The 24,034-nt window shown below is 40.4% G+C and overlaps 2 protein-coding genes across 2 annotated transcripts; one reads left to right on the forward strand and one right to left on the reverse strand.

Moving 5' to 3' along the window:
* Positions 1–2,948: 2,948 nt before the first annotated feature.
* LOC122609106 lies at positions 2,949–4,919 on the forward strand. Its single transcript, XM_043782166.1, has 2 exons — positions 2,949–3,796; positions 3,878–4,919. The coding sequence occupies exons 1-2, from the start codon at positions 2,949–2,951 to the stop codon at positions 4,917–4,919; spliced, it is 1,890 nt and encodes a 629-aa protein (XP_043638101.1).
* Positions 4,920–13,929: 9,010 nt separating this feature from the next.
* LOC122609107 (uncharacterized mitochondrial protein AtMg00820-like) lies at positions 13,930–14,295 on the reverse strand. Its single transcript, XM_043782168.1, has one exon. It carries the CDS (start codon positions 14,293–14,295, stop codon positions 13,930–13,932), a length of 366 nt encoding a protein of 121 aa, XP_043638103.1.
* Between the last annotated feature and the right edge of the window lie 9,739 nt (positions 14,296–24,034).

Genomic DNA, 24,034 nt, shown 5'->3' on the forward strand with positions numbered 1-24,034 from the left:
TGTCTTCCATAATCATCTGGTAAGCTGTCTTTACAGATACATTCATTTCGATTGCCTTTTCTACAGCAAGTTACCAGTATTTTTCTTCCTCAGTTTGAACCTTCACACCACTAGAGCCTTCACCAGTCTCTCTTTTCTTCATCATGTATTGGCCCAAAGTGGTGGTGTCTTCACTGGAAGATGAATCAGCATCAACAACCTTTGGAGTTGGGTCAGCTTGAGCAGAAACAGATTGTGAAGACTTTCCCTTAGCTACATCACTTTCTTCACCAAATTCCTTCCTTATCTCTCCAACTATTTTCATAACCTTATCAGTCTCCCCCTCAGTTGTGTCATCTATCTTTTCAACTTCTTCATTCTCCTCATCCTTTTCACCACCAGAACCAAAAACAACCATTCTTCTGTCATTGGTCTCCCTTTCTTTTCTGTCCTTTGCATTTCTTTCATCCAACTTCTTTAGATACTCAACAATTTTTTTTCTACATCAATTCTTTCTTGTTCAATTTCAGCCTCACTCCTTTCACTCCTTTTCTTCTCCCCCTTTTTGTCATCATCAGCTGGGAAGGAGCTTATAGGAATGGCAATGATTGCACTGAGTTTTGTGCTGATTAGATCAATCCTGAAGTTGTTTACAGACCAAGTTCTATGCAAATCAACAAAATCATTATGATGGTTGGCCAATTTTGTTTCCACACTTTTAGAGACATCCACCAACTCTTTCTTGAACTCAGCTTGAGATTTGTTGGCATTTTTGAGTTCAATGGTGACATCTCTTATGAATTTATTGGATGTTTTCTCAAACTGACCCAGAGTGCTCTTGTTTATGTCATTCTGCTCATTGATTGCCTTAGTTAGACCATCAAGAGACTCTGCCAGCTTGCTTTGACTTTTCTCCATCAAGTTAACTGCTCTTTTGATATCTTCTTGCAATGCAGTCTGACCTTGACTCAGCTTTTCCACCTTTTTATCCATCAATTCCTAATCCTTTTGGATCTTTACCAAGCTTTCAACCAACTTTGAGCTCTCAACCTTCTGGGTTGAAATGAACTCAGTGAGCTGATTTACCACATCTAAAAATGTGATGGTGGCAACTTGGGAAGAACTTGCATTTGGCTTAAAGGCCACTGACTCTGGAAAGAGTAGACTGCAATCCTTAATATCAGGGTCAGTTGGCTCATAGAGAAGGGGGTGGAGGCTAAGGGAGTTTTGGTGAATTTTCTCATGAGAGTGAGTCTCATGAGCAGATTTATCAGTGGAGATGATGTGTTGAACAATCTGAGAAGGATTGACTAGTAATTCAGATTGTGGGCCAGTGGGAATGTGTTGATCTTGATTTTGATCAACTTCTCCACTGGCATCTTCCATTAGAGCATCCCTTGAGGATGGATGGACAAGCACATCATCGAATGAAGAGTCACTTCCGGAGATAGTGACTATATTCTTATTGACATCGTGAGGACCATCAATGGTTTCCTTTGCTGCACAAGGGGCTATCATGACCTCCCTAAAGAGAGCCATGTAACCTACAGGATCCCTGATATCGCCTATTTTATACATAGTTATTTTACGCGATATCGTTTCTTTTACTTATTTTATACTTCATTTGTTATCACTTTTATAAACTTTTATACTTAATATGTGATTTTATTGGGTTATAGGTGTATAAGATGAAAAATGGCGAAAATAGACCAAATGAAGATTATTTGTCAATGAGGAGCCGAGGATGCTATTACTTGAACCATGAACTTAAAGAGTAAAAGTCCACCACTTTTATATACACTTGGCTAGATAGAGGATCATACTACAAGAGGAAGTCAAACAAAGTCAAATTTAATTTGCACGTTGATGACATACCCTTCTATTGGTACAAAGGCCTTAACATAATGGCTGAGATACAAAGGACCATTCGTGACGAAAGCTCCTGCAACGAACAACAAACGATAAGAATCATTCCCCTATAAAGTAGGGATTTGATCTTATCGTCCCCAACTGATAATTAGGGAAATTATATCCCCGGCCTAAGACTTAGGAAACCCTAAGCGGCCTACATGTTCCTCAAGAACACTTCTTCTATAAAAGGAGAGCTGTAAGACCTACTAAAGGCATTCACTCGAATAAAAAGAAAACTTAACTGGCGTAAAGAGACCAACTCTACCTTCGGGGAATCGCCAATAAACGAGCTCAATCACCCTTTAATCCACATCACATAAACCTTGGTTCGGTGCGCAAACATTTGGCGCCATCTGTGGGACCCACTACTTAGGATCTCATACCATTGTAGGCATTGTTTTCTGTATCGAATCGAGACATGGCTGATGTCCCGCCAGGGTTTGGTCAGAATTCCCAACAAACCAACGAAAATGAAAACTCTGGAAACCCCACCCCAGGGTCCAGACCCACAACCAAAGCGGCTGGGGGCGATGGCCGACCCGTCGATCATGGAGCCGACATCAACACTAGTCGCCTCGAACAAACATCGGAGGGACGAAGGGGATTCGCACTAGGGTCCTTGTCCGGACCCCCGCAATTGTTCGATCCGGACTACATCATTAGAAATTATGGCCACATTAGCCGTACCATCAGGTATCTCAGGAGCACAGGAGCACTCGATAGCGTCACCAGGACGCTGAACTTTGACGGGGACACAGACGACAACTACGACGCTGATACCCCCCCGAGAGGGCTTCGGCGCTATCCGTGGAATCCAAGATTTCGGCCCGAAGAAGGTTATGGGTTTGGCCTGGGAAGCGAAGGTTTAAGACCTCGAACACCCCTACACTAAACACAATCAGAAGGCGCAGAAGCTCCAATACAAGGGAACACGGCGCCCGAAGCCAATCTTAGAGGCGACGTCCCCACTGCGGGACAGGGCAACCAGACTCCGAACGTGTCCCGATCTGAACCGACCCCGAGAGGGCCTGACGCAACAGGTAACGCACCTCCAAGACATGAGATACCACCCGGAGGCATTCAGGAGTCCGGACTGGAACGCATCAAAATTCAGGACAAACCCATGTCGGGTCTTCTGCTTCGGTCTTTCGAGTACCCACCGAAGGGACACAACAGTACGTGGGCCCGACCTTCCATGCGCTCCCAGGCTCTATTCTCTCAGGGCCCATGGGCCAAGGTCAACCAGGGCCTTTAGGGCAGGTCCCGCCAGGTCCTACGGGACAAAGTTATCCTATACCGTAGGGTTTTGGATACGAAGGCATGAATGGAGCGGGAGGTTCACAACATATTTCCCGACCATATGGCATCCAACCCATCGAAGGGGCCTACGGAAATCCTCAGACAGGGCAGCTACAGTTCCATCAGTATTATCCACCGCAACATATCGTTCCCCTCTCCGCACCAGGACCTTACGGACCACAGAACTTGGGGCTCTGATGTATCAAAATGCCCTAGAATTGCAAATGGTAGGGGGAAGCGTCGAAAACTCACCATTCATCGCATGGATACAGAACTATCCTCTCCCAAAAGATCTAAAATACCCCTCTCATCTCGGAACATACAAAGGGAAAAGTGACCCGGATGACTTCATTGAAGCAGTCGAAGGCGTGGCCGAAATGAAGGTCTGGAATGTACCGGTTGCGTGTAGGATGTTCAGGTATGCGCTCGAAGGGGATGCCAGAGAATGGCTAAAAAGCGTGGCGAAAGGGTCCATCACTAGCTTTGAGGACCTTAAGGAAAAATTTAGAGCTCGCTTAAGCCAACAGAAGAAACATAAGAAACTCCATGTGGCAGCCCATGGGGTAAAGCAAAGGGAAACAGAGCCTTGCAGGGCATTCCTCGACAGGTTCACCACCGAAACAGAAGATATCGTGGATCTTCCCGAGTCACAAAGGATATCGGCACTGTTACATGGCCTTTGAAGCAGGGGACTCGTTGAATTTTTGTATAGAGACCTCCCGAAAACTTACGAAGCCGTTCAGAAAAGAGGGCACGTATACCTTGATGCAAGGGATACCGCGCTGAAGCCAGACATTAGCCCGACTCAAGACAAGGAGACTCAGACGAATAGGAAAGGGAAATGGAATAACGACAGAGAAAGGCCAAGATACGACCCGTACAACAAGGACGAAAAAGGATATCTGAAGGTCAACCTACCGGAACTCCATAAGAGTCCGAAGGAGATACTCCTCACTGAAAGTGTCGCAAAGACCTTTCCAACACCTCCTAGGTTGAGCGGCAAAAATAGGAAGGACCCCAAAAAATACTGTGAGTTTCACAGGGATTATGGCCACGACACGAATGCATGTTGGCAATTGAGAAAAACAATCGAAGAAGCAATCAACGAAGGAAAGCTGTCACACTTGGTGAAAAGCGTTAGACAACAGCAACATCCTAAGAAGGAAGATGACACAGATGACAAAAAGAAAGTCCCCGACAAAACTATCTACACTATCGTGAAGAAAAAGATTGGATACTCGTCCCGAAGGCCCAAAAGGGGGAATGTACCCAGCATCACCTTCCTACCCATCTATAATGGCAGAATCTTCAGAGACCCCCTAATAATTTCAGCATTCCTAGAGGTCTCAAAGGTAAAAGAAATAGTAGTAGATACCGGGAGTGAGTGCAATGTCCTGTACGAAGAAGTATTCTGGAAGCTAAATCCTTTGTCACGAATGAACTTCAGAAAGGCAGGGGCTTCGATTCAAGGGTACTCTGGCGACACAGCCGAACCATTGGGAAAATTATCTATGCAAACAATGATCGGAAAGGGACATTGGAAACGAAAAGAGAAGATCACATTCATGGTAGTTAGTGGAACTTCACCTTTTCAAGCAATTCTGGGCAGGCCCGAAATCCAAAAGTTTGGAATGATTCCATCCATAATGCACGGCCTGATCAAGTACGAAACGAATGGAAGAATAGCAACCTTAGAAGGAAAGGCCAAAAAGCTTTCTAACGAAGGCTGAGATGGCTGTAGTGAAATATCTATGAATGACAGGCCATACCATGGATAATAATGAATGGCCCATTTGACAAGGCCCATTAGATTTTCTTTTTCCAAAGCCTAGAGGATATGATATATAACCTCAACTTTTATGTAATAAAGGCTTTTTATTTCCTCCTTCCTTCTTTATTTTTTTTTTAAAAAAAAGAAGAAAAAGAAAAAAAAATATAAGATGCAAAAGTATGCGCCACAAAAATCTCAAAATAAAATGGGGATGCCCATGAATATAAAACTCCGGAGAACAAAAGGACCAATAGTCCTAACAGACACCTACGGATATATCCACACAAAACAAGCATGCAAAACAAATAGGTGCAAAATAAGACGACATTCAAGCTGCAAAAAAAAAAAAAAAAAAAAAGAGAAAAGAGAAAGACAACATTCAAGCTGCAAGAAAGACGACTCCTAAAGCTGCAAACACGGTTAATATTAACAAGACACAAGTTTCAAATATCTACAAACATTAAAAGTAAGTTATCCAAAACAACATTACGAGCTGTTATCAAAAGAAGATTGTTCGAAAAGGGCACATTCGCCACGACAAAGGCACGCAGGCCATCACTGGGGGTTAGCAGCAACTTTAGGTTGAATCACATTGGGGGTAATCTTGAGCAAGTCATCCACAGCAGCATTGGGATCAACAATAATCTTCTCCAAAAACGGAAAAGAAGCTTCCTTCCATTTTTGTTCAGCAACCTCAAGGTCCAGAGAAGCAGTGGCAACAAAATCACCTCTGCAACGAAGGTCACACTTACCCTCTGCAGAAAACTCCTCTAACACGGTGGACCTTTCTTCTGCCCTCTCAGCAGAAGTTAATTTCGCCAACAGCTGCCTAACTTCATCACTATACAACAAAGATTTGCTCACATGAGGAATGACCTCTGTAATCAACCTAACCCTGTCCTCCTTCAACAAATCAATCTGACCACGTAACAACTTGGCAACCTCACGCTTTGCGGCGAATTCATCCTGCAACTTCAATACTGCTTCATCATGAACAATTGCATCTGCCTTCAACAAATTAATTTGTCGCCTCAAATCTTGAACAATATCTGATGATTCAATAGTAGTGACAAAACAGGCCTCTCTAGCCTTCAAATCTTCAATGGTTGTTGACAAAGAATGCATCTCCAAATTCTTGGACCTAAGATCAACAGATATCCTAGAAAAACGCCTTGCAATAACCGCATCAAGATATGTATGGAACTGACGATCTTTTTTAAAGACACGAAGGAATGTCTCATTGTCCATATTGTCAATTTTCTTGACATCTTCTGCATTCATGTCCTCACCATTCAACCATTCTAGAATCTCTTGATCATGGAGGTCTACAAAGAAATAATTTTTTGTAAAAAAAAAAAAAAAAACAAACAGGAAATAATAGAAAGAAGAAGCACAAAAAAAAATTAACACCTGACTTTGGAGTAGCAGGCTTGCGAAACATAGTGTCTTTGTCACTCTCCACAACCTTTTTCCTCTTTAAAAGACGCCTTGCAACAGACTGAGCACCAATTGATCCAGGAACATCCCTCTTCTTCTTCTTACCTTTGCTAAAGGTAGAGGCAGGCACAACTTCGACATCAGATATATCAACATTCAGGATGGGAGGATTCACCGCACTCGAAACCTTAGGATTCTCATTTTGAATACCAGACGAACCAGCATCAGCAACAAGGCTTCCCTGTTCTTCATTGTGAGGTATTATGGTCACCTCCTTCACACCTTTCTTCACAAATTTCCTAAAAGTCATATCTGCATAAAACAGAGAACAAAATGTCATAAATAAATGACCACTCGACAATAAATGCAAATAGCCAAATTCAGCCCTTACCATCGATTTCTACACTCCCAGGTGGCAAGACACCTATCAGTGTTGCCTTATACAACACACAATCAGGATAACAAGCAACCTTTATGGGATTCATCCGGATCTCCCGACACAAATCATCACCAACATATTCAGGAAAGGAATTTTCAAAATCTTTATGCATGCACAATAACTTCCTATCAGTCACAGCCTCATAACCAGCAGGGATCAAAGATGCTCTCATAAACACAAAATCGCTTTTCCAATCACGAATATCAAAACCACCTTTGTTAAAACAACCAGCTTTTGAACGATTACCCACACTAACCCAATCCCCAGATGGATGTGTCTGTGCAAAATACCTAAACAAATCTAAGGATGGCTCGCCACCATATGCTCTACACATAACTTCAAATGCAATTATTATGGATAGTCCTAATGGTGTGATAGTAGAGATATGGATATCAAAAAAATCTAGAACATCAAGAATAAAAGTAGAGAAGGGGTATCTGACATTACCATCAGTCATCGATTTAATGTAAAAACCGACATACCCATCTGGGGGAGTCAGTATAGTATCGCCATCAGATGGTATTTGAAACAAGGATATTTTCCCAGGAAAATATTTATCCACAAACTTCTGTAATTTAGACCAAATAACAGTTGATTCGGTCGATTCAATACCACCCTTCAGCATCGGAACACTAAGAATCGAAAGGCAAAGACAGAGCAGTTGCGTACCTAGTGATCGGACGATGTGCATAGCAGAAACCCTATAACAAGAAAGGGGAGTGTTTTTTCTAAAATAAAGAGAAAATAAGCCAAAAACAAGTGGTATGGCTATTTATATGATCGGCTGCATGGAGTTTTCGCCCGTCGATCACTTTCCTAGGGATTCGTGCAAACCTACCCCCTGATATTGATAGGTAATTAAGACGGTCTTTAATCAATTTTCATAAACAACCCCCCAAAGAATGAAGAATGATTAGATTTAGTCTAAGGCAATATACATCTCGCGAAACATATCACCTCGGACTGGGGGGCTTCATGACATACCCTTATATCGGTACAAAGGCGTTAACATAATGGCTGAGATACGAAGGACCATTCGTGACGAAGGCTCCTGCAACGAACAGCAAAGGATAAGAATCATTCTCCTATAAAGTAGGGATTTGATCTTATCTTCCCCAACTGATAATTAGGGAAATTATATCCCCGGCCTAAGACTTAGGAAACCCTAAGCGGCCTACTTGTTCTTCAAGAACACTTCTCCTATAAAAGGAGTGCCGTAAGACCTACTAAAGGCATTCACTCGAATACAAAGAAAACTTAACTGGCGTAAAGAGACCAGCTCTACCTTCGGGGAATCTCCAATAAACGAGCTCAATCATCCTTTAATCTACATCACATAAACTTGGCCCATCCCATTTTTCATCAAGCGTAAATGTAATTGTTGGCCCATCCCATTTTTCATAAAGGCTACACGAGCCCAGGAAGCAAGAAAAGTAATAAGTTGGCCCATCTCATTTTTCATCAAGCCTAAATGTAATTGGGATCACTATTTGCTAGACAAAAAAGAAAGAAGAATTGGGCTTTGTGAGTCGGTGGATACAAAACACATTGACTATGGAATTAATTCCATATACTTGGATGTTGACATCAACAAAAAAAGGAAAGAAGGCACCGCCTCTTTTGTTTCACGTGGGCTCTCAAGCAAAAACTATCCTATATATATTTAGATAATGCAGCCGAGAAGTTTTTGGAGGGGTGACAACAAAAAATCTATCTATCGACATAAATAATAAAAAGGGTTTTTGTTTCGTACAAGAGGGATTTGGAGGTCGGTTGAATAGAAGGGCAGGACTCCAGAGGTGTTTGGAGGGAATTGTACGTAAGGTGTGGTCGGCTAGTAGGGGTTTTGTGCGAAGGAGCTAAAAAGGTTTATTGCCTTGGATTTTCGAAAGTCAGCCGCAAAGGAAAAAGCAACTTTTTGTTCAACTACAACATCATCACAACAGCCAAATCTCTCGTTCAAACTCTTTCTCTTTTGTTAAAATTAGTTATCTTATTTGCAAGACTTTAATTACTATACATTTACTATTATGGATTATAATTATTTGATGATTGTTAGTTTTATTTATTTTGTCATGAGTAGCTAATTTTCTTTACACCCACTTGGATAATGTGAGCATGTCATAAAGTTGTCACCTTGTCATTATAATTGTTGAGCGCGGTTTTTACGTTTAGTCGAAGATCCATGTTTGTCCAAGTTTATATATTGTTTTGGTTTCTTATGTAAATTAGTTGGTAATTAATTATAGAAGTTCGAGAGAAATCTATAGGATTGCTAATTAGTTTATGAAAGAATTCATCGTTCGTTAATTAATTCAAAGTCATTAGAGTTCGAGAGAAACTAGTGATAGAAATTAGAATAATCAAATTTGGATGAATATGTTAGTCGTTTATGATAGAGAGATCTAATTAGACGATTAAGAAGCAGTTCGAGAGAAAGCTTTTTAGGTTAAATCGTAAAACCAACTTAGGACTTAATGCTTGATTGTTAGGGTAGAAATTATTCGCGAGAGCGATAACTATACTTTTGACAATTAAATATTTGAGTATAACGAGAGTTCATCTTAATTACATATTAAGTAGTTCAACATAAAAAGTGACATTGTGATAATTTGACATGTGAGCTATTCCAAGTGGGTGTGTTTTTTAATATTATTAACATAAAAATCTCTTTTCAATTGAATTCTACGGAATTGCTAATTTACTAATTTTTACTAACTACTTTCAAAAACCAATATGACGGGAGTCTTTAAAATCCAAAACTCTTTTTTAAACTACTTAAAACTCGCTTACTCTTAATTAGTCTCTGTGGTTCGACCTGGACTTACCTTGAAACTATATTGCATACGAACCGGTCCACTGCCCGAGAGTGTGTAGTAGTCAGTTCTAGGGTATTTCTTGTTTATAAATTTAAGACTAGATTTTACACATCAATCCCTCTGTCCAAGGACAAATGCAGACACAAACCCTGCAGGTGTAATATTAAGGGTAGATGATTGCCCTTCGACAGTGGTGTGTTGTTGCACCAAAGTATCCTGAGGGAGAATATTTGAGGCGTTCAATACAAGCAGTCTTGTTGGATACAAGCAGTGTCACCTTGGCGTTCAATATTTGCATCCTTTAGCTGATCATCCTCAGAAATGATGTGCATAGACTCTGACTCATGTTGGATCAGGGCTGGATCCACTGTTGTCCCTTTAATGATATCATCAACCTTTTGGGAGGCTGATGATGGTGAAATGGGTGGATTCACAATATGACCTTGGGAGGAGGTCTTTGTTTGAATACCTTCACCCTGTTTGGAGGGTTGGGTAGTATCAGTTGTTCCCTTTAACTCGTCTACACTCCGTTGGGAGAGTGAAGATGGGTGAGGTGATTTCGGTTGATCAGCTTGGGTGGCAGGGACAACTTTGGAACGTTCCTAAGCTTCCAACACACCATGTGGGACTTTAAGTCTTATAATTGTTGATTTGTCAACCCCAGAAGCTGATCCAGATCACTTTGAGCGTTTCTTTTTGACATAGTGAGGAACTAAGTTCTCAACCATGGATCTTTTAGAGGCAGATTTTGAAATGGTGGATGAGGGTATGGCTAGAGTGGCTGATGATTTGGCCAATTCTTCACCCTCTTTAGAAGAAGAAGAAGTAGATTTGGAAGAGTGTAAGGGTTCAAGAGGTTGTGTACCTCAACTCTCCTGATTGGCAGATTGAGTGTAGGACTCAGATTGCGTCGAAGGAGAGGCAGCTTCCTCTAATGCTTGTTGTTCCCTTTCTCTTCTACTGCAAGATTCAAGGTAAATCTGCATTGCTTGGGTTAAGCCTTGCGCAGTTACCTTGGGACTATTAAAAATATTAGAGTTGATGGCCTTACATTCGACAGTTTGGCCAGTTGCCAAACTGAAGTCACCATCAAGGAATGAAAAAGTTGCAACTCAAGAACATTAGGCTGATCAAAACTGCCTGCCTTCATTTGTAAGGATTTGCACAAAGTACTAAGAAGATAATTCCAAATGGCAGTCAAAAATTTCATTTTAACCACTGAAGCCAATGGACCTGAATATTCACAGATTGGTAAAATAATTTTGGCTTCAGTGTGAGAGGCGACCATTTCATAATCATCTTCAGGCATATGAGACAGTTCAAATGCAGACCTAAGTCTTTTTAAAGTAATATATACCTATTTCTTAACATTAAGAACTGTGTACCTCGGATTGCAACATCATTCTTCTTTGTTCTTCCTACCACACAGCTCGCCCAAAATTCACAAAGGAGATCTTGAAACACCTAGTCTGGCTTTTCAATCAACATCTTGTCAAACGGATGATGCCATAAAAAGGCAACAATGTCATCGTAGCCTTCTGCCCAAGAAGGTGGTTGAATATTGGCACAAACTAGATTGACGATCTTGATTTTACCAATATCAATATCAGACGGACTCACAACCACATCATTTCCCACCATATAAGGTGAAAGTTTATTCGCGCTTACTGGAGCTGGGTAATGGACTCCCGATTCCGATGAAAAATCATTATTTTTATTATTGTTTGATTGAGTAGAAGCAGATGATGAAGATGCCATTGATTATTAATAAAATTAAGAAAGAAGATTTAAACGATTAGAAAATCACTGTAACAGGACACATATTAGATAAGCATAGATAAGAGATGAAGAGTGAAAATGCAATTGATTTGGGGATTAGGTTAAATTGAGTATATATAGTTTATTATAATTAATAATTTTCAAAATAACTGTTTGGAGGAAAGAGAAAGAAAGATTTTGATTAGTGGAATAACAACTAGTGGGAGTTTTTTTTGCAGAAACAACCGTTACCACCACACGTGTCATTTACCAATAAGAGAGAAAATAAATAAATAAGTAAACATAATAAAATAGTGAAAATAATAAAACGAACTGAGTTATTTAATAACAAAACTAACCACTAAGCTGGGTTAGACTCAGCTTACTCTCTTGCACAAGAAAAGTAATCAAGTGTGAGAGAGCAGTCTGGTTGGACACAGCTTACCCTTAAATTTTGAGAAATAATTCAAGGGGTCAGATTTGTTATTACTTACCTCACTACATCTTACATATTCAACATACCAAGCTTACTTATAAGATAATTGAACCTTGGTTCATCCAATGGCTTTGTGAACAAGTCAGCAAGCTGATTATCAGTAGGGATGCAGTGTAATTCAACATCTTCTTTCATCACATGATCTTTAATGAAATGATATCTTATATCAATATGCTTAGTCCTCGAATGAATCACCGGATTGTTGGAAATTGCTATGGCACTTGTGTTGTCACAAAAGATTGGAGTCTTTGAAGCAGTGACACCATAGTTGTTTTGGTCAAAAATCACCTAAGATAATCTACGTCTAAGACTTAGATCAATTAAGTAACCAAACTTTCGTTCGTGAGGTTGTGTGCTTGTAAAATATGTTGAGTTACAAAGATGCGTTGATAAAAAGACTTTTGAAAACAGATTATGTCTACTAAACAATAAAGAAGGTCAATGTAATCGCAAACTAATGTAAATAATGCAAGATATGTCAAGATAAACAAGATATTGAGCAAGAATCAAATAAATAATGCGTAAAGCAAAGACTAAAGAGCAAGAACACCGATATTTGATGACGAGGTAAACCCCTTAATCCTTAGAGGATCGCCGAAATAAAAACCCCGGGAGGAAGCAATCGTCCCTCCGTGCTACTTTTATTAAGATAAATAGAAGATAATTACAATTTGAGAGCCCAAGTGATTGATCTAAGTGTTACAATGATGTAAAGTGTTTTGTGTGATGTGTTTACAGAAGAAAATAGAGAGAAAAGAGTGTTTTTTCAGTGATGAGTCGATGTGTGTAAGCCTAGCAATCACTTGTCCCTTTTATAGAGAAAATATCCAACTAACTATCCTAAAAATCTGGGATCTTGAGCTGGAAATTAGGGATCTTAAGTATCCTGAGCAGATTTTTCTCTTTGACTTAATTACTCGGTAAATGGACGTTGTGGAGCCATTTCCACACGTTGTTAACTATAAATTCCGACTTTGGGGACAAGTCTTCGTTTTACCTGTTCCTGTATTACTTAGTCAAAGTAAAATAATGGTCATATATCTTAGAGCTCCAAGATCCTGAGCTACGAAGATCTTGGAACCCGAAGATGTTGGACCACGAAGATCTTGAACCTGAAGTTCTTGGAGATGAAAATCTCAGGCATAACAATAGTCTTGCAGCTGAAATTGCATCCACAAAACTTGTGAACAACAACTTCCTGCAGCAACATACTCAGCTTCTGCAGTGGAGATGGAAACTGAATGTTGCTTTTTTGCTTGACTAGCTTACAAGTCTGTTTCCAAGAAATTGACAAGCTCCTGATGTGCTTTTTCTATCTATCTTACAGTCTGCAAAGTCAAAATCTGAATAGCCAATTAGATCAAATCCTGAGTCTTTGGGATACCAAAGACCCAGATTGGGACTTCCCTTAAGGTATCTAAAGATTCTCTTTACAGCTTCAAGATGTGATTCTTTAGGTTCGCTTGATATCCTGCACAAAGACATGTAGCAAACATAATATCAGGTCTACTCGCAGTCAAGTAAAGTAATGAACCTATCATACCCCTATAAGTTGTGACATCAGTAGGTTTACCACCTTTGTTCTCACTCAGCTTATCACCAGTTCCCTTAGGAGTTTTCATAGGTGAGCAATCACTAAAACCAAATTTGCTTAACTAGTCTTTAACATATTTTCCTTGATTTATGAAAATTCCATTTTTATTCTGTTTAACTTGTAAACCAAGAAAATAGTTAAGTTCACCCATCATGCTCATTTCATACTTTTTAGACATTAACTGAGAAAACTTCTTACAAAGTCTTTCATTGCTAGACCCAAATATTATGTCATCTACATATATTTGCACAAGCAGAATATCACCATTGTACTTTCTCACAAACAAAGTCTTGTCACCATTACCTCTTTTGAACTTGTTTTCCAGTAAAAATTTAGATAAAGTATCATACCATGCTCTTGGAGCTTGTTTGAGACCATAGAGAGCCTTATCAAGCTTAAACACATGGTCAGGATACTTTGAGATTTCTAAACCTGGAGGTTGTTCAACATAGACTTCTTCTTCAGAAAAGTACTCTTCACATCCATTTGATAAACCTTGAAGCCTTTGTGAGCAGAGTAAGCCAGGAACATTCTGATGGCTTCCAATCTTGCCACAGGAGCAAAGGTTTCATCATAATCAATACCATATTCTTGTCTGTATCCAAGAGCAACCAGTCTAGCCTTGTTTCTGGTCACAACTCCCCTTTCATCCATTTTGTTTCTGTAGACCCATTTGGTTCCAATAACAGTTTTATGATGAGGTCTTGGAATAAGCTCCCAAACCTTCTTTCTTTCAAACTGAGTTAACTCATCTTGCATTGTCCTTACTGATATGTCGTATTTTATGCCCATTTCCCATAGCTTAAGTAGTCGATTATTGATGTTTAAGAGTCGTTTTCATATACATTTGGTGCGTTTATGGTATTTGTTAGTGTTTCAGGTTGATAATAGGTACCTAAGCGATAATCTGAAGAAAATGAAGTTTCTGGAGTAAAACAAGTGCTTACGGACGTTTTACGAGGCAAGAGAGTGAAGATTAGAAGAAAGTCAAAGAAACTCAATGCTGGTCAACGCAAGTCAACGGGAACTGCGGCGCAATCCCAGACTGCGTCGCAGTGATTTTTGTCGAGGATAAAACTATTTCGCAGTTACCTTAAACTGCGACGCAGTTAGACCATATACGCCAAAAGACCAGTCAAGGAAGTCAAAGTCAACAGAAGTCAAATGGGAAGACTGCGATGCAGTTTGGCGCCGAATCTGCATAATTTTGAGATCGTATAAATAGCTTGCAAAAACATTCTAAAAACACTAACTTCACTTTCCAAACGATTTTTGAGTATTTTTCAAGGGTTTTTGAAGGATCTCAAGCTCGATTGGAATCATTCCGTTATTCGTTTTCAATTCCTTATACTCGGTAACGATGAATTCTCTATATTTGATTCGTTATTTGTATTTTAATATGAGTGCCTAATCGCCTTTTCATCCATCTTGATGGAGTGAGACAATATGTAAGGATTGCACAATATTTTATAATTCAAGTGATTTGATTTAACGTTGTGTCGTGATCTTAATCTATTAACTCTTTGTTATTTAATTATTAAATGCGGATAGTTTTTATACAAGCTTAGTGCCAACTAGGGTTGGGTAGAAGTCATTTTGATCGCTTGGTTAGAAGCGATTGGTTCTATGACGGGTACGGTAGAAGGTAATTAATATTTAATAAGGATTAACGGGTTGATGGTTGGGTACAATCAATAGACACAATTGTTATCTGAAATGACCAGAACCATTGTTGAACTAGAGAAGTTATAAAAAGGCATCTCGGGGTACCAGTCTTAATAATGGAACTAGTTTATACAAGAGAGTCAAATAAGTTGTTAACTTGACGGGTACGGAGTTGAAGATTAATTTGAGTCTCAGTCATTTAATCAACTAATTGGATTTGAACTTCATAAAATGTGCAATCTTAACATGTTGTCGAGCGAAATCAAGATGGATGACCTTTAAATTCTTGTTTTTAAACAACAAACTCTTCTCTCAATTAATCCTGAGGGATTACTGACTTTTCTTACTAACTACTTGCAATGTGGCAATTCGGCCACAAAACCCCCATTTTTACTTGAATCACTTAATTGTTACAATTGCTTATAAAAGTCCTTGCGAACGATCTCGGCTTACCAGTTTTTCACTATACTGCATGCGATCAGGTACACTGCCTGTGAGTGCGTAGTAGTCAGTCTTTCGGTAAATCGTGTTTATAAATTTTAAAGCTAGATTTCGCACATCAAGTTTTTGGCGCCGTTGCCGGGGACTTAAACTATGTAGTTGTTAGTTTTGTGATTCGATCCTTCCTTGCATTCATTTGTGAGGAAGTTATTTGTTTTTAATAGATAAATTTTATTTTTGGTTTTAGTTTTGTTTTGTTAGTTTCTGGTGCGGTTAACGGTATTTCTTGTGGTGCGTGTGCAGGTGCTTTGTAGTTGATGAACACAAGAGCCTCTGGTAGACCTTTGCTTAGTCCTCAGTCTAATCCCGGGAAAGCCAAAAGACGCTTACTTAGATCAAACAACACGGAGCCCTCAAACACCGACAAAATAGATTCAGGTACCGAAAACCGTGACCAATCGAACGTAGACTTGGATCAACACTACTCAAAGAATGATTCAACGTACGAAGTTCACTTAAGTTCTAAAATCTCCGAAAGTAGTCGTTTGTTCAAAACTGGTGATAGCTCATAGGAAGAAGATAATCAGGATAAAACTCATAAACCGGATTCAACAGAAATTTCTCAAGCAAATCTTCAAGTAAATCAACCAGTTAGAGTAAGGAGAATGGGTGATCAAAAGCAACCGGTCAACCCCAACAACTGTCTTTATGGTGACCGTAGAAGAAATGTACCCACTAATAGGGGTACTCCTATTCGCCTTCCAACCACCGGAGTTAACTTTTCTCTCAAAGGAAGTCATTTGAAAAGTGTGGAGGAAGAGAAGTTTGACGGGGTGACTAACAATGATCCGTATGGCCATCTAGAGAGGTTTGAGAAAATTTGTAGGTTCTACCACTATGGCGCGAATCAGGATGATAATGTGAAGCTTGAGCTTTTTCCACTCACTTTATGTGGAAGAGCTAAGGCGTGGCTCAAGGAACAGCCAGTTGATTTGTATACCACTTGGGATGAGCTTCGTGTAGGGTTTATTGATGAGTTATATTCTATAAGGACTCAAAGGCAGTTGGAAAACAAGATCCGGTCATTCACTCAAGATCAGGGGAAGATGTAGTAGATGCTTGGAAACGGTATAAGGAGATGATCAGGAACTGTCCAGGAAACAATCTGAACACGGAAGCTGTGGTTGAAATCTTTTATGACGGTTTACTTAAGAGAACTCGAAGGGAACTTGCCGGGGCATTTGGGGGTAGTTTGAACAATGTGACCCCGACTGAAGGTTACAAAATCCTAGATGATATGGCTTAGGAGTTTTCGGATCGTGAAGAACTTGTAAGTAAGAGAACTGTTGGTAAGACCGTGGCAAAGCTAGAGAGTAGTGAAAAATCAAGTTTGGTTGCTGAAGTCAATGCCCTCACAAAGCAGATGAATGAGAGGTTTGACAACCAAGACGTGAGATTCAAAAGCATTGAAAGGGATGTTAAGGTGATTGCTGATGGCTGTGACTACTGTGGAGACATGCATTATTCAGAGGATTGCCCGGATAAGCCGGCTCAAGAAGTCAACTATGTCCGGAATCTGCAAGGGAACTTTAATCAGAATACCGTTTATCAAAATCGGTCATCAGGTACTTCTTTTCCTTCATCTAACTTTAATGCTAATAATTCTGGTTTTAGTGGAAGCAGGTTTAGCAGGTTCAACAATCAGCAGAATGCGAATGCTGAATTAAGAGATATCATGAAGGATTTGGTCGGTGCTCAGAAAGTGACCAATGAGAAGATGGCATCTCAATGGGATGCTATGACTACTAGATTGGATGGTTTGGCTAATAAGCTTGAGCAGAGCTCGAAGAGTACTCAAGCAACATTTCAGGAATTGAGGCAAAGCTTGAAAGGCTAGGAACTTCAAACAGGCAACTTGGTACCTTACCGAGCAATACTCAGTAGAATTCTAAGCCTCAGCAGAACAGCCAAGGATCTGGAACCAAATACAACCATCCAAACGCTAGAAATGAACAAGTCAACGCAATAACAACAAGAGCAGGTAAAACTTATGACTCTGCAAATTCTTTACCTAATGTTGTTACTCCTCTTGTGCAGGTTGAAGATGAAGGAACTGTTGATGAAGAGATCGAGATGGAGCCGAGCCCGACCGTGAAAACTCCGACCGTTCGGTCTACCAATGTTGAGAAACCTACTATTGAGACACCTCTGGTGAAACCTTACCAACCGAAGGTGTCGTTTCCTCAACAGTTGAAGAGGGGGAAGATCAAGGAGAACTTTAAGAAGTTTGTTGATTTAATTCAAAATGTTAACATTACTGTCCCGTTAGTTGATCTTCTTGCAGGTATGCCTAACTATTCAAAGTTTCTCAAAGATCTCATTTCGGATAGGAAGAAGCTAGAAGAAAGCAAGACGACAGTGATGAGTGTCGAGGTTTCCGCCATAATAAAGAACGAGATACCCCTAAGTTGGAAGATCCAGGGAGTTTTCTTATTTCTTGTTCTTTTGGGATTAAATTGTATAAGGCATTGGCCGATCTTGGAGCCAGCATTAATTTAATGCCTTATTCGGTCTACAAGAAATTGTCCTTAGGTGAATTGTCCCCGACCCGCATGAGCATTAGGCTTGCGGATAGATCATTCCAATATCCCATGGGGATAGCGGAAAACTTGCAGATTAAGGTGGGTCATATGATTTTCTTGGTAGATTTTGTTATACTAGAAATGAAGGCAGACGTCAATGTGCCTCTAATCTTAGGCCGACCATTCCTTATGACTGCGAATGCTATCATCCGGGTTAAGGCTAAGGAAATTTCTTTAGGTGTCGGTGATGACCGAGTCGTATTTAATGTTGATAGAGCTCTTAAACATCCTTACTCGTGTGATGAATCTTGTTTCAGGATAGATGTTATTGAAGAATAGGATGCTTTGGAAAAGGAGCTTATGGATTACTTGGATATGGAGGATGGGCAAAAGCTTTGTTAGCTTGTAATGAAGAAGAACAGGAGATGGTTGATGAGATGATGCAAGAGATCATGGCATTAAGCGTTGATGAAACTCCACCGGATGATGAATCTTTTGAAGAGATCAAGGTTGATAGGAGCAAACGGGTGCTTACTTCGGTTGAGAGCCCTCCTACCGATTTGGAGCTCAAACTGCTTTCGGATAATTTGGAGTATGCATACTTAGAAGGTACATCTTTCCTCCCTGTTGTCATTTCATCTTCCTTGATGGTGGATGAAAAATCTAGGCTTATTACTGTCTTGAAGGCCCATAGAAGGGCCTTTGCATGGAAAATTTCCGATATTCCGGGTATAAGTCCAGAATTTTGTAAGCACACAATAAATTTTGTTGATAATGTCAAACCTATTGTGCAAAGACAACGGAGATTAAATCCGAACATGAAAGATGTTGTGAAGAAGGAAGTTATTAAGTTGTTGGATGCGGGAATCATATTCCCCATCTCGGATAGTTCATGGGTGAGTCCGGTACATTGTGTACCGAAAAAGGGTGGGATGACTGTTGTGCTAAATGATAAAAATGAATTAATTCCCACTAGAATTGTCACGGGTTGGAGGGTATGTATTGATTATCGGAAGCTAAATGATGCAACCCGCAAGGACCACTTCCCATTGCCCTTTATCGATCAAATGCTCGAACGGCTCGCCGAAAATGAGTATTTTTGTTTTTTGGATGGGTTTTCTGGGTACTTTCAAATACCTGTTGACACGAAAGACCAAGAGAATACCATCTTTACTTGCCCCTTTGGCACTTATGCCTATAGGAGGATGCCATTCGGTCTTTGTAATGCCCTGAGGACTTTCCAAAGTTGTATGATTGCTATTTTTCAGGATATGATTGAAACATCCATGGAAGTTTTTATGGATGATTTTTCTGTGTTTGGAAATAAAAGTTTTTTCTAAAATCACCCGGTCTATGACCAAGTTGTTAGAGAAAGATGTTCCATTTGTGTTTGATAAAGAGTGTCTTGATGTATTCAACTTGTTGAAAGAAAATTTGACCAATGCACCCATCATGACTCCCCCTAATTGGTCATTACCATTCGAGTTGATGTGTGATGTTAGCGACTTTGCTTTAGGGGCCGTTTTAGGCCAAGGGGAGGATAAACATTTCCGTCCTATTTCGTATGCTAGCAAGACATTAAACCCAGCCCAACAAAATTACACTATGACTGAAAAAGAGTTGTTGGCTGTTGTTTATGCTTTTGATAAATTTCGACCCTACTTGGTCCTTAACAAGACCATTGTTTATACTGATCACTCTACCTTAAGGTACTTGTTCTCGAAACAAGATGCCAAGCCCTGTCTTATTCGTTGGGTCTTGCTTTTGCAAGAATTTGACATCGAGATAAAAAAGATAAAAAAGGGGCCGAGAATGTGGCAGCTGACCATCTTAGTAGGCTCGAAAATCCTCACCCGTGAGGAATTACAAGAGCATGAAATTAATGATGGTTTTCCTGATGAGTTTTTGATGAAGCTTGAAACAGGACCTTGGTTTGCCGATATTGCTAACTATCTTAGTTCAGGTGCAATTCCAGAAGATATGTCGAAGCAAGAAAGGAGGAAACTTTTTACCGAGGCTAAGCATTATTTTTGGGAAAATCCATTTTTGTTTAAAACTTGTGCAGATGGGATGATAAGGACGTATGTGTCGGAAGATGAGACCCGACGAATTCTTGATGCTTGTCACCACGGGCCATCCGGTGGACATTATGGATCGTCAGTCACTGGTAAGAAACTGTATGATGCTGGATTCTATTGGCCGACCGTGTTCAAGGAAGCGCAAACTTTGGTAGAGGTTTGTGATGTGTGTCAAATACAAGGTAACATTTCCAAACGTAATGAAATGCCTCAACATTTTATTCAGGTATGTGAAGTTTTTGATGTTTGGGGCATAGACTTTATGGGACCTTTTCTCCCATCACATAGGAACTTGTATATTCTTGTTGCTGTCGATTATGTTTCGAAGTGGGCCGAGGCTAAAGCCTTGTCAACAAATGATGCACGTGTTGTCATTCACTTTTTAAAACAACTTTTCTGTAGGTTTGGAATGCCCAAGGCCTTAATCAGTGACCGCGGAAGCCACTTCGCGAATCACCAACTCGCTAAGGTGCTAAAGAGGTACGGTGTGAATCACCGCTTTTCAACCTCTTACCACCCGCAAACGAGTGGCTAAGTTGAAAACACAAATCGGGCATTGAAAAGAATTCTTGAGAAGACCGTAGGAGATAACCCGAAGTCTTGGTCCACCAAGCTTGATGATGCTCTATGGGCATTTAGGACCGCCTACAAGACACCGATTGAGACTACCCCATTCCGGTTTCTTTATGGCAAGACTTGTCATCTTCCTAATGAAAATTGAGCATAAGGCCTATTGGGCACTCAAGAATTGTAACATGGACTTAGTTGAAGCCAGTGAGTTGAGATCTATGCAACTGAATGAATTAGATGAACTGAGGTTGTATGCTTATGATAACTCTTTACTTTATAAGGAATGAACTAAAGTGTGGCATGACTGTAGGCTTAGAAAGAAGGATTTTAAAGCCGGTGATAAAGTGTTGTTGTTCCTTTCCAAGTACAAGTTTAAGCAACCCAAGTTGACATCTAGGTGGACCGGCCCTTTTGTGATCAAACATGTTTATCCGTCTGGTTATGTGGAATTGTTTAAATCAGATGGTACTTCTTTTATCGTTAATGGTCACAAATTGAAGCTTTATCATCAAGAGGAGGAGGCTGTGGGAGTCGTCGTTGACGAGCTTCCATTTTTCGAAATTAAGCAATGAGAAAGGACTTCGAGTCTAGCTAAAGACTCGTAAATAAATTAAGCGCTTCGCGGGAGGCAACCCGTTTTTTTGTGTTTTTATGTTTTTTTTGTGTGAAATTTTAGCAACTTTCATGTTTTTAAGGTGTTTATGTCGAGTATTGCAGGTCTGGACTTTCCTTACGCGTTCCGGTAAGTTTTTCATGGACGAAATACGAGGTAAGTGTGGGGGGGTGACACTGCGACGCAGTTTTTGTCCTAATAGTAAGTGCGACGCAGATTAATCATACTACGAAGCATAAAAATCCTCGAAAATAAAATGACTGCGCCGCAGTCTGCTAAGTGCGACGCAGTCCGTGTGTGTGTTTCAAATAATTCGAAAATCCAATAAATAAATAAATAAATTTAAATGAAACGGCGACGCAGTCAAAGACTGCGACGCAGTGCTAAGCCAGATCGGGTCAAAGCAGTCAAAAGGGAAGGGTTTCTTCACTTTACCTTTTTACCAAAAAAATTGAAACCCTTTTCTCTCTCAAACAATCAAACCCAGCCGATCCCTTTTCCTCCCCTCTCAATCTGTTTGATTTTCTTGTTCTTTTCAATTTACTAACATCATGACAAGATCCGGGGAGGTTAGTATCCCCTCTTTGTTTTATTTTTCTTTTTCTTATTTATTTTTAGTTTTAATTGTTGAATAAATGTAGGACTTGTTGTCAAGATTGAATAAATAAGAACTCGCAATTGGGGTCAAGGGTTGTTCTTTTCTTGATTGATTGCTTAATTTTCTTCTTGGATAAACCTAGGTTATGAGTTCTATGAATTGTGATTTGAAAATTATATTGAAACTTCAGTTCCTTGCCCAGAAACCCTTTGAGCGCGACGCTGTTTCATTAAACTACGCCTCAGTTTGGGAATGTATGAGGGCGACACAGTCTTCAAACTGCGCCGCAGTGTTATTGTCGAGGTATAGACTGCTTCACAGTCATGCCAGACTGCGTCGCAGTCCAACCCATTTCAGCCTTGACCCCTTCTAAGCTCATATATAGTAACAATTATATTGGCGGTTGATTGTTTTTTGTTTTGTTTGTTTGTAGGCCGCTGTTACAGGTGGACGCAACCCAAGACGGGCCACTTCTTCATCTCACACGGGTGAAGAAGCATCGGATGTGGCTCAAGCTCAAGCCGCCGTTGCTCCCGTTCCCGCATTATCCGCTCATCAATGGCTCACTTGGCCTAGAGCCTCTCAAGAAGAGAAAGCTGCATATAATGAACGGTTGGAGAAATTTCTCCACAAAGACATCGAGGAGCCCAAGTATCTTCCATCTAGTATGCTTGATATGTTGGCTATACGAAGGGATATTGAGGGATTTTTACGGTTGGCGGGTATGGAGAACGATGAGAATGGAAACCCGATTGATCAAGAGTTTAGAATGTGGTTTGATATTTTTGGTAATAGAGAGTCGGTTTGTAAAGAATGATGCTTAGAGGTATACTCGACCATTAATGTAAGTAAGATTGATAAAGTTAAGGACATTTTTGCTGAAAAATGTATTCATTTCCGATGTGGGGGTAGGGATAGATCCTTAACTATTGCTGAGTTTGGTCTAGCTACTGGTATGTACACTAGAGAACTTGAGCAGGGGGGGCTAGAACCGGGTTGGGATTCCCGGATGGTAATCAAAAGTCGTATTATACACAAATTACCGGGGGTGAAACTTGGGCGAATGGTGTTGGGGTGAGCAACATTAAGTCACCTATTTTGAGATTGTTTTTGAAGATGATCACTTATTTGGTTGTTCAGCGGTCGAACCACAGAGATAAGGTTTATTTGGAAGACATGTCGTTGTTGAGGTTGTTTCACGAGGGAGCCCCGTATAGGTTGGCTTGTGCGCCATACATGGTGGCGAAACATATGGGGACCCGGGGAATGAGAGACAGGAAGTTGGTGTGTGGTCATTACATCACATGAATGGTTAAGTTCTTTAGCTGTGAAAATGATCGTGCGAATACAGTGTTTACCTTGAATTGGAAACATATGAAGGAGTTTGAGTACACTGATTTGAAGAGATTTGGTTTGTTGAAAAAACAAACCCATAGGGGTTTGAATGCTTTGATCGACTTTGGTGATGCTGCCCCCGAGGGTGAAGAGGGGGATGATGGTGATGATGATGTTGATATGGAGGAGGCGGCTAAGGAGGAGCCCGAGCCACTATGATGTCCTAAACGTCGTGCTACCTCCACTACGGGAGCTTCTTCTTCTTCTTCTGCCGCTCCCGCAGGTTTTGATCTCACCTCTCTTCAGTCTGTTGTGGATAGGATGTTCGAGTCTCAGCAGGTCTTTCACTCCCGCATGGATGATTTTCGTGAGCAGGTGGGGAGTGTTATGACTATGGTAGGTTCTGGCCTAGGGAGAGTGGTCTATGATTCGCGGCGTTACCAGCCGATGTGGGAGGCACAGTTGAGAGGGCAGGATTTTCGCCCACCCACCGATCTTTTGGATTATCGTCCACCCTCTAGGTTTATCCCTCATCGGAGAGTTGGTGGAGGTTTCTACTTTCCTCCAGAGCATCAGGTTGAGGAGCCTCCACGTCATGATCCAGGTGCATTGGGACCGGATATGCCGGTCTGATTTAGTAATTATACAG

This window comes from Erigeron canadensis, chromosome 7 (genome assembly GCF_010389155.1).
Source record: "Erigeron canadensis isolate Cc75 chromosome 7, C_canadensis_v1, whole genome shotgun sequence".
In the NCBI taxonomy this organism is placed as follows: domain Eukaryota; kingdom Viridiplantae; phylum Streptophyta; class Magnoliopsida; order Asterales; family Asteraceae; genus Erigeron; species Erigeron canadensis.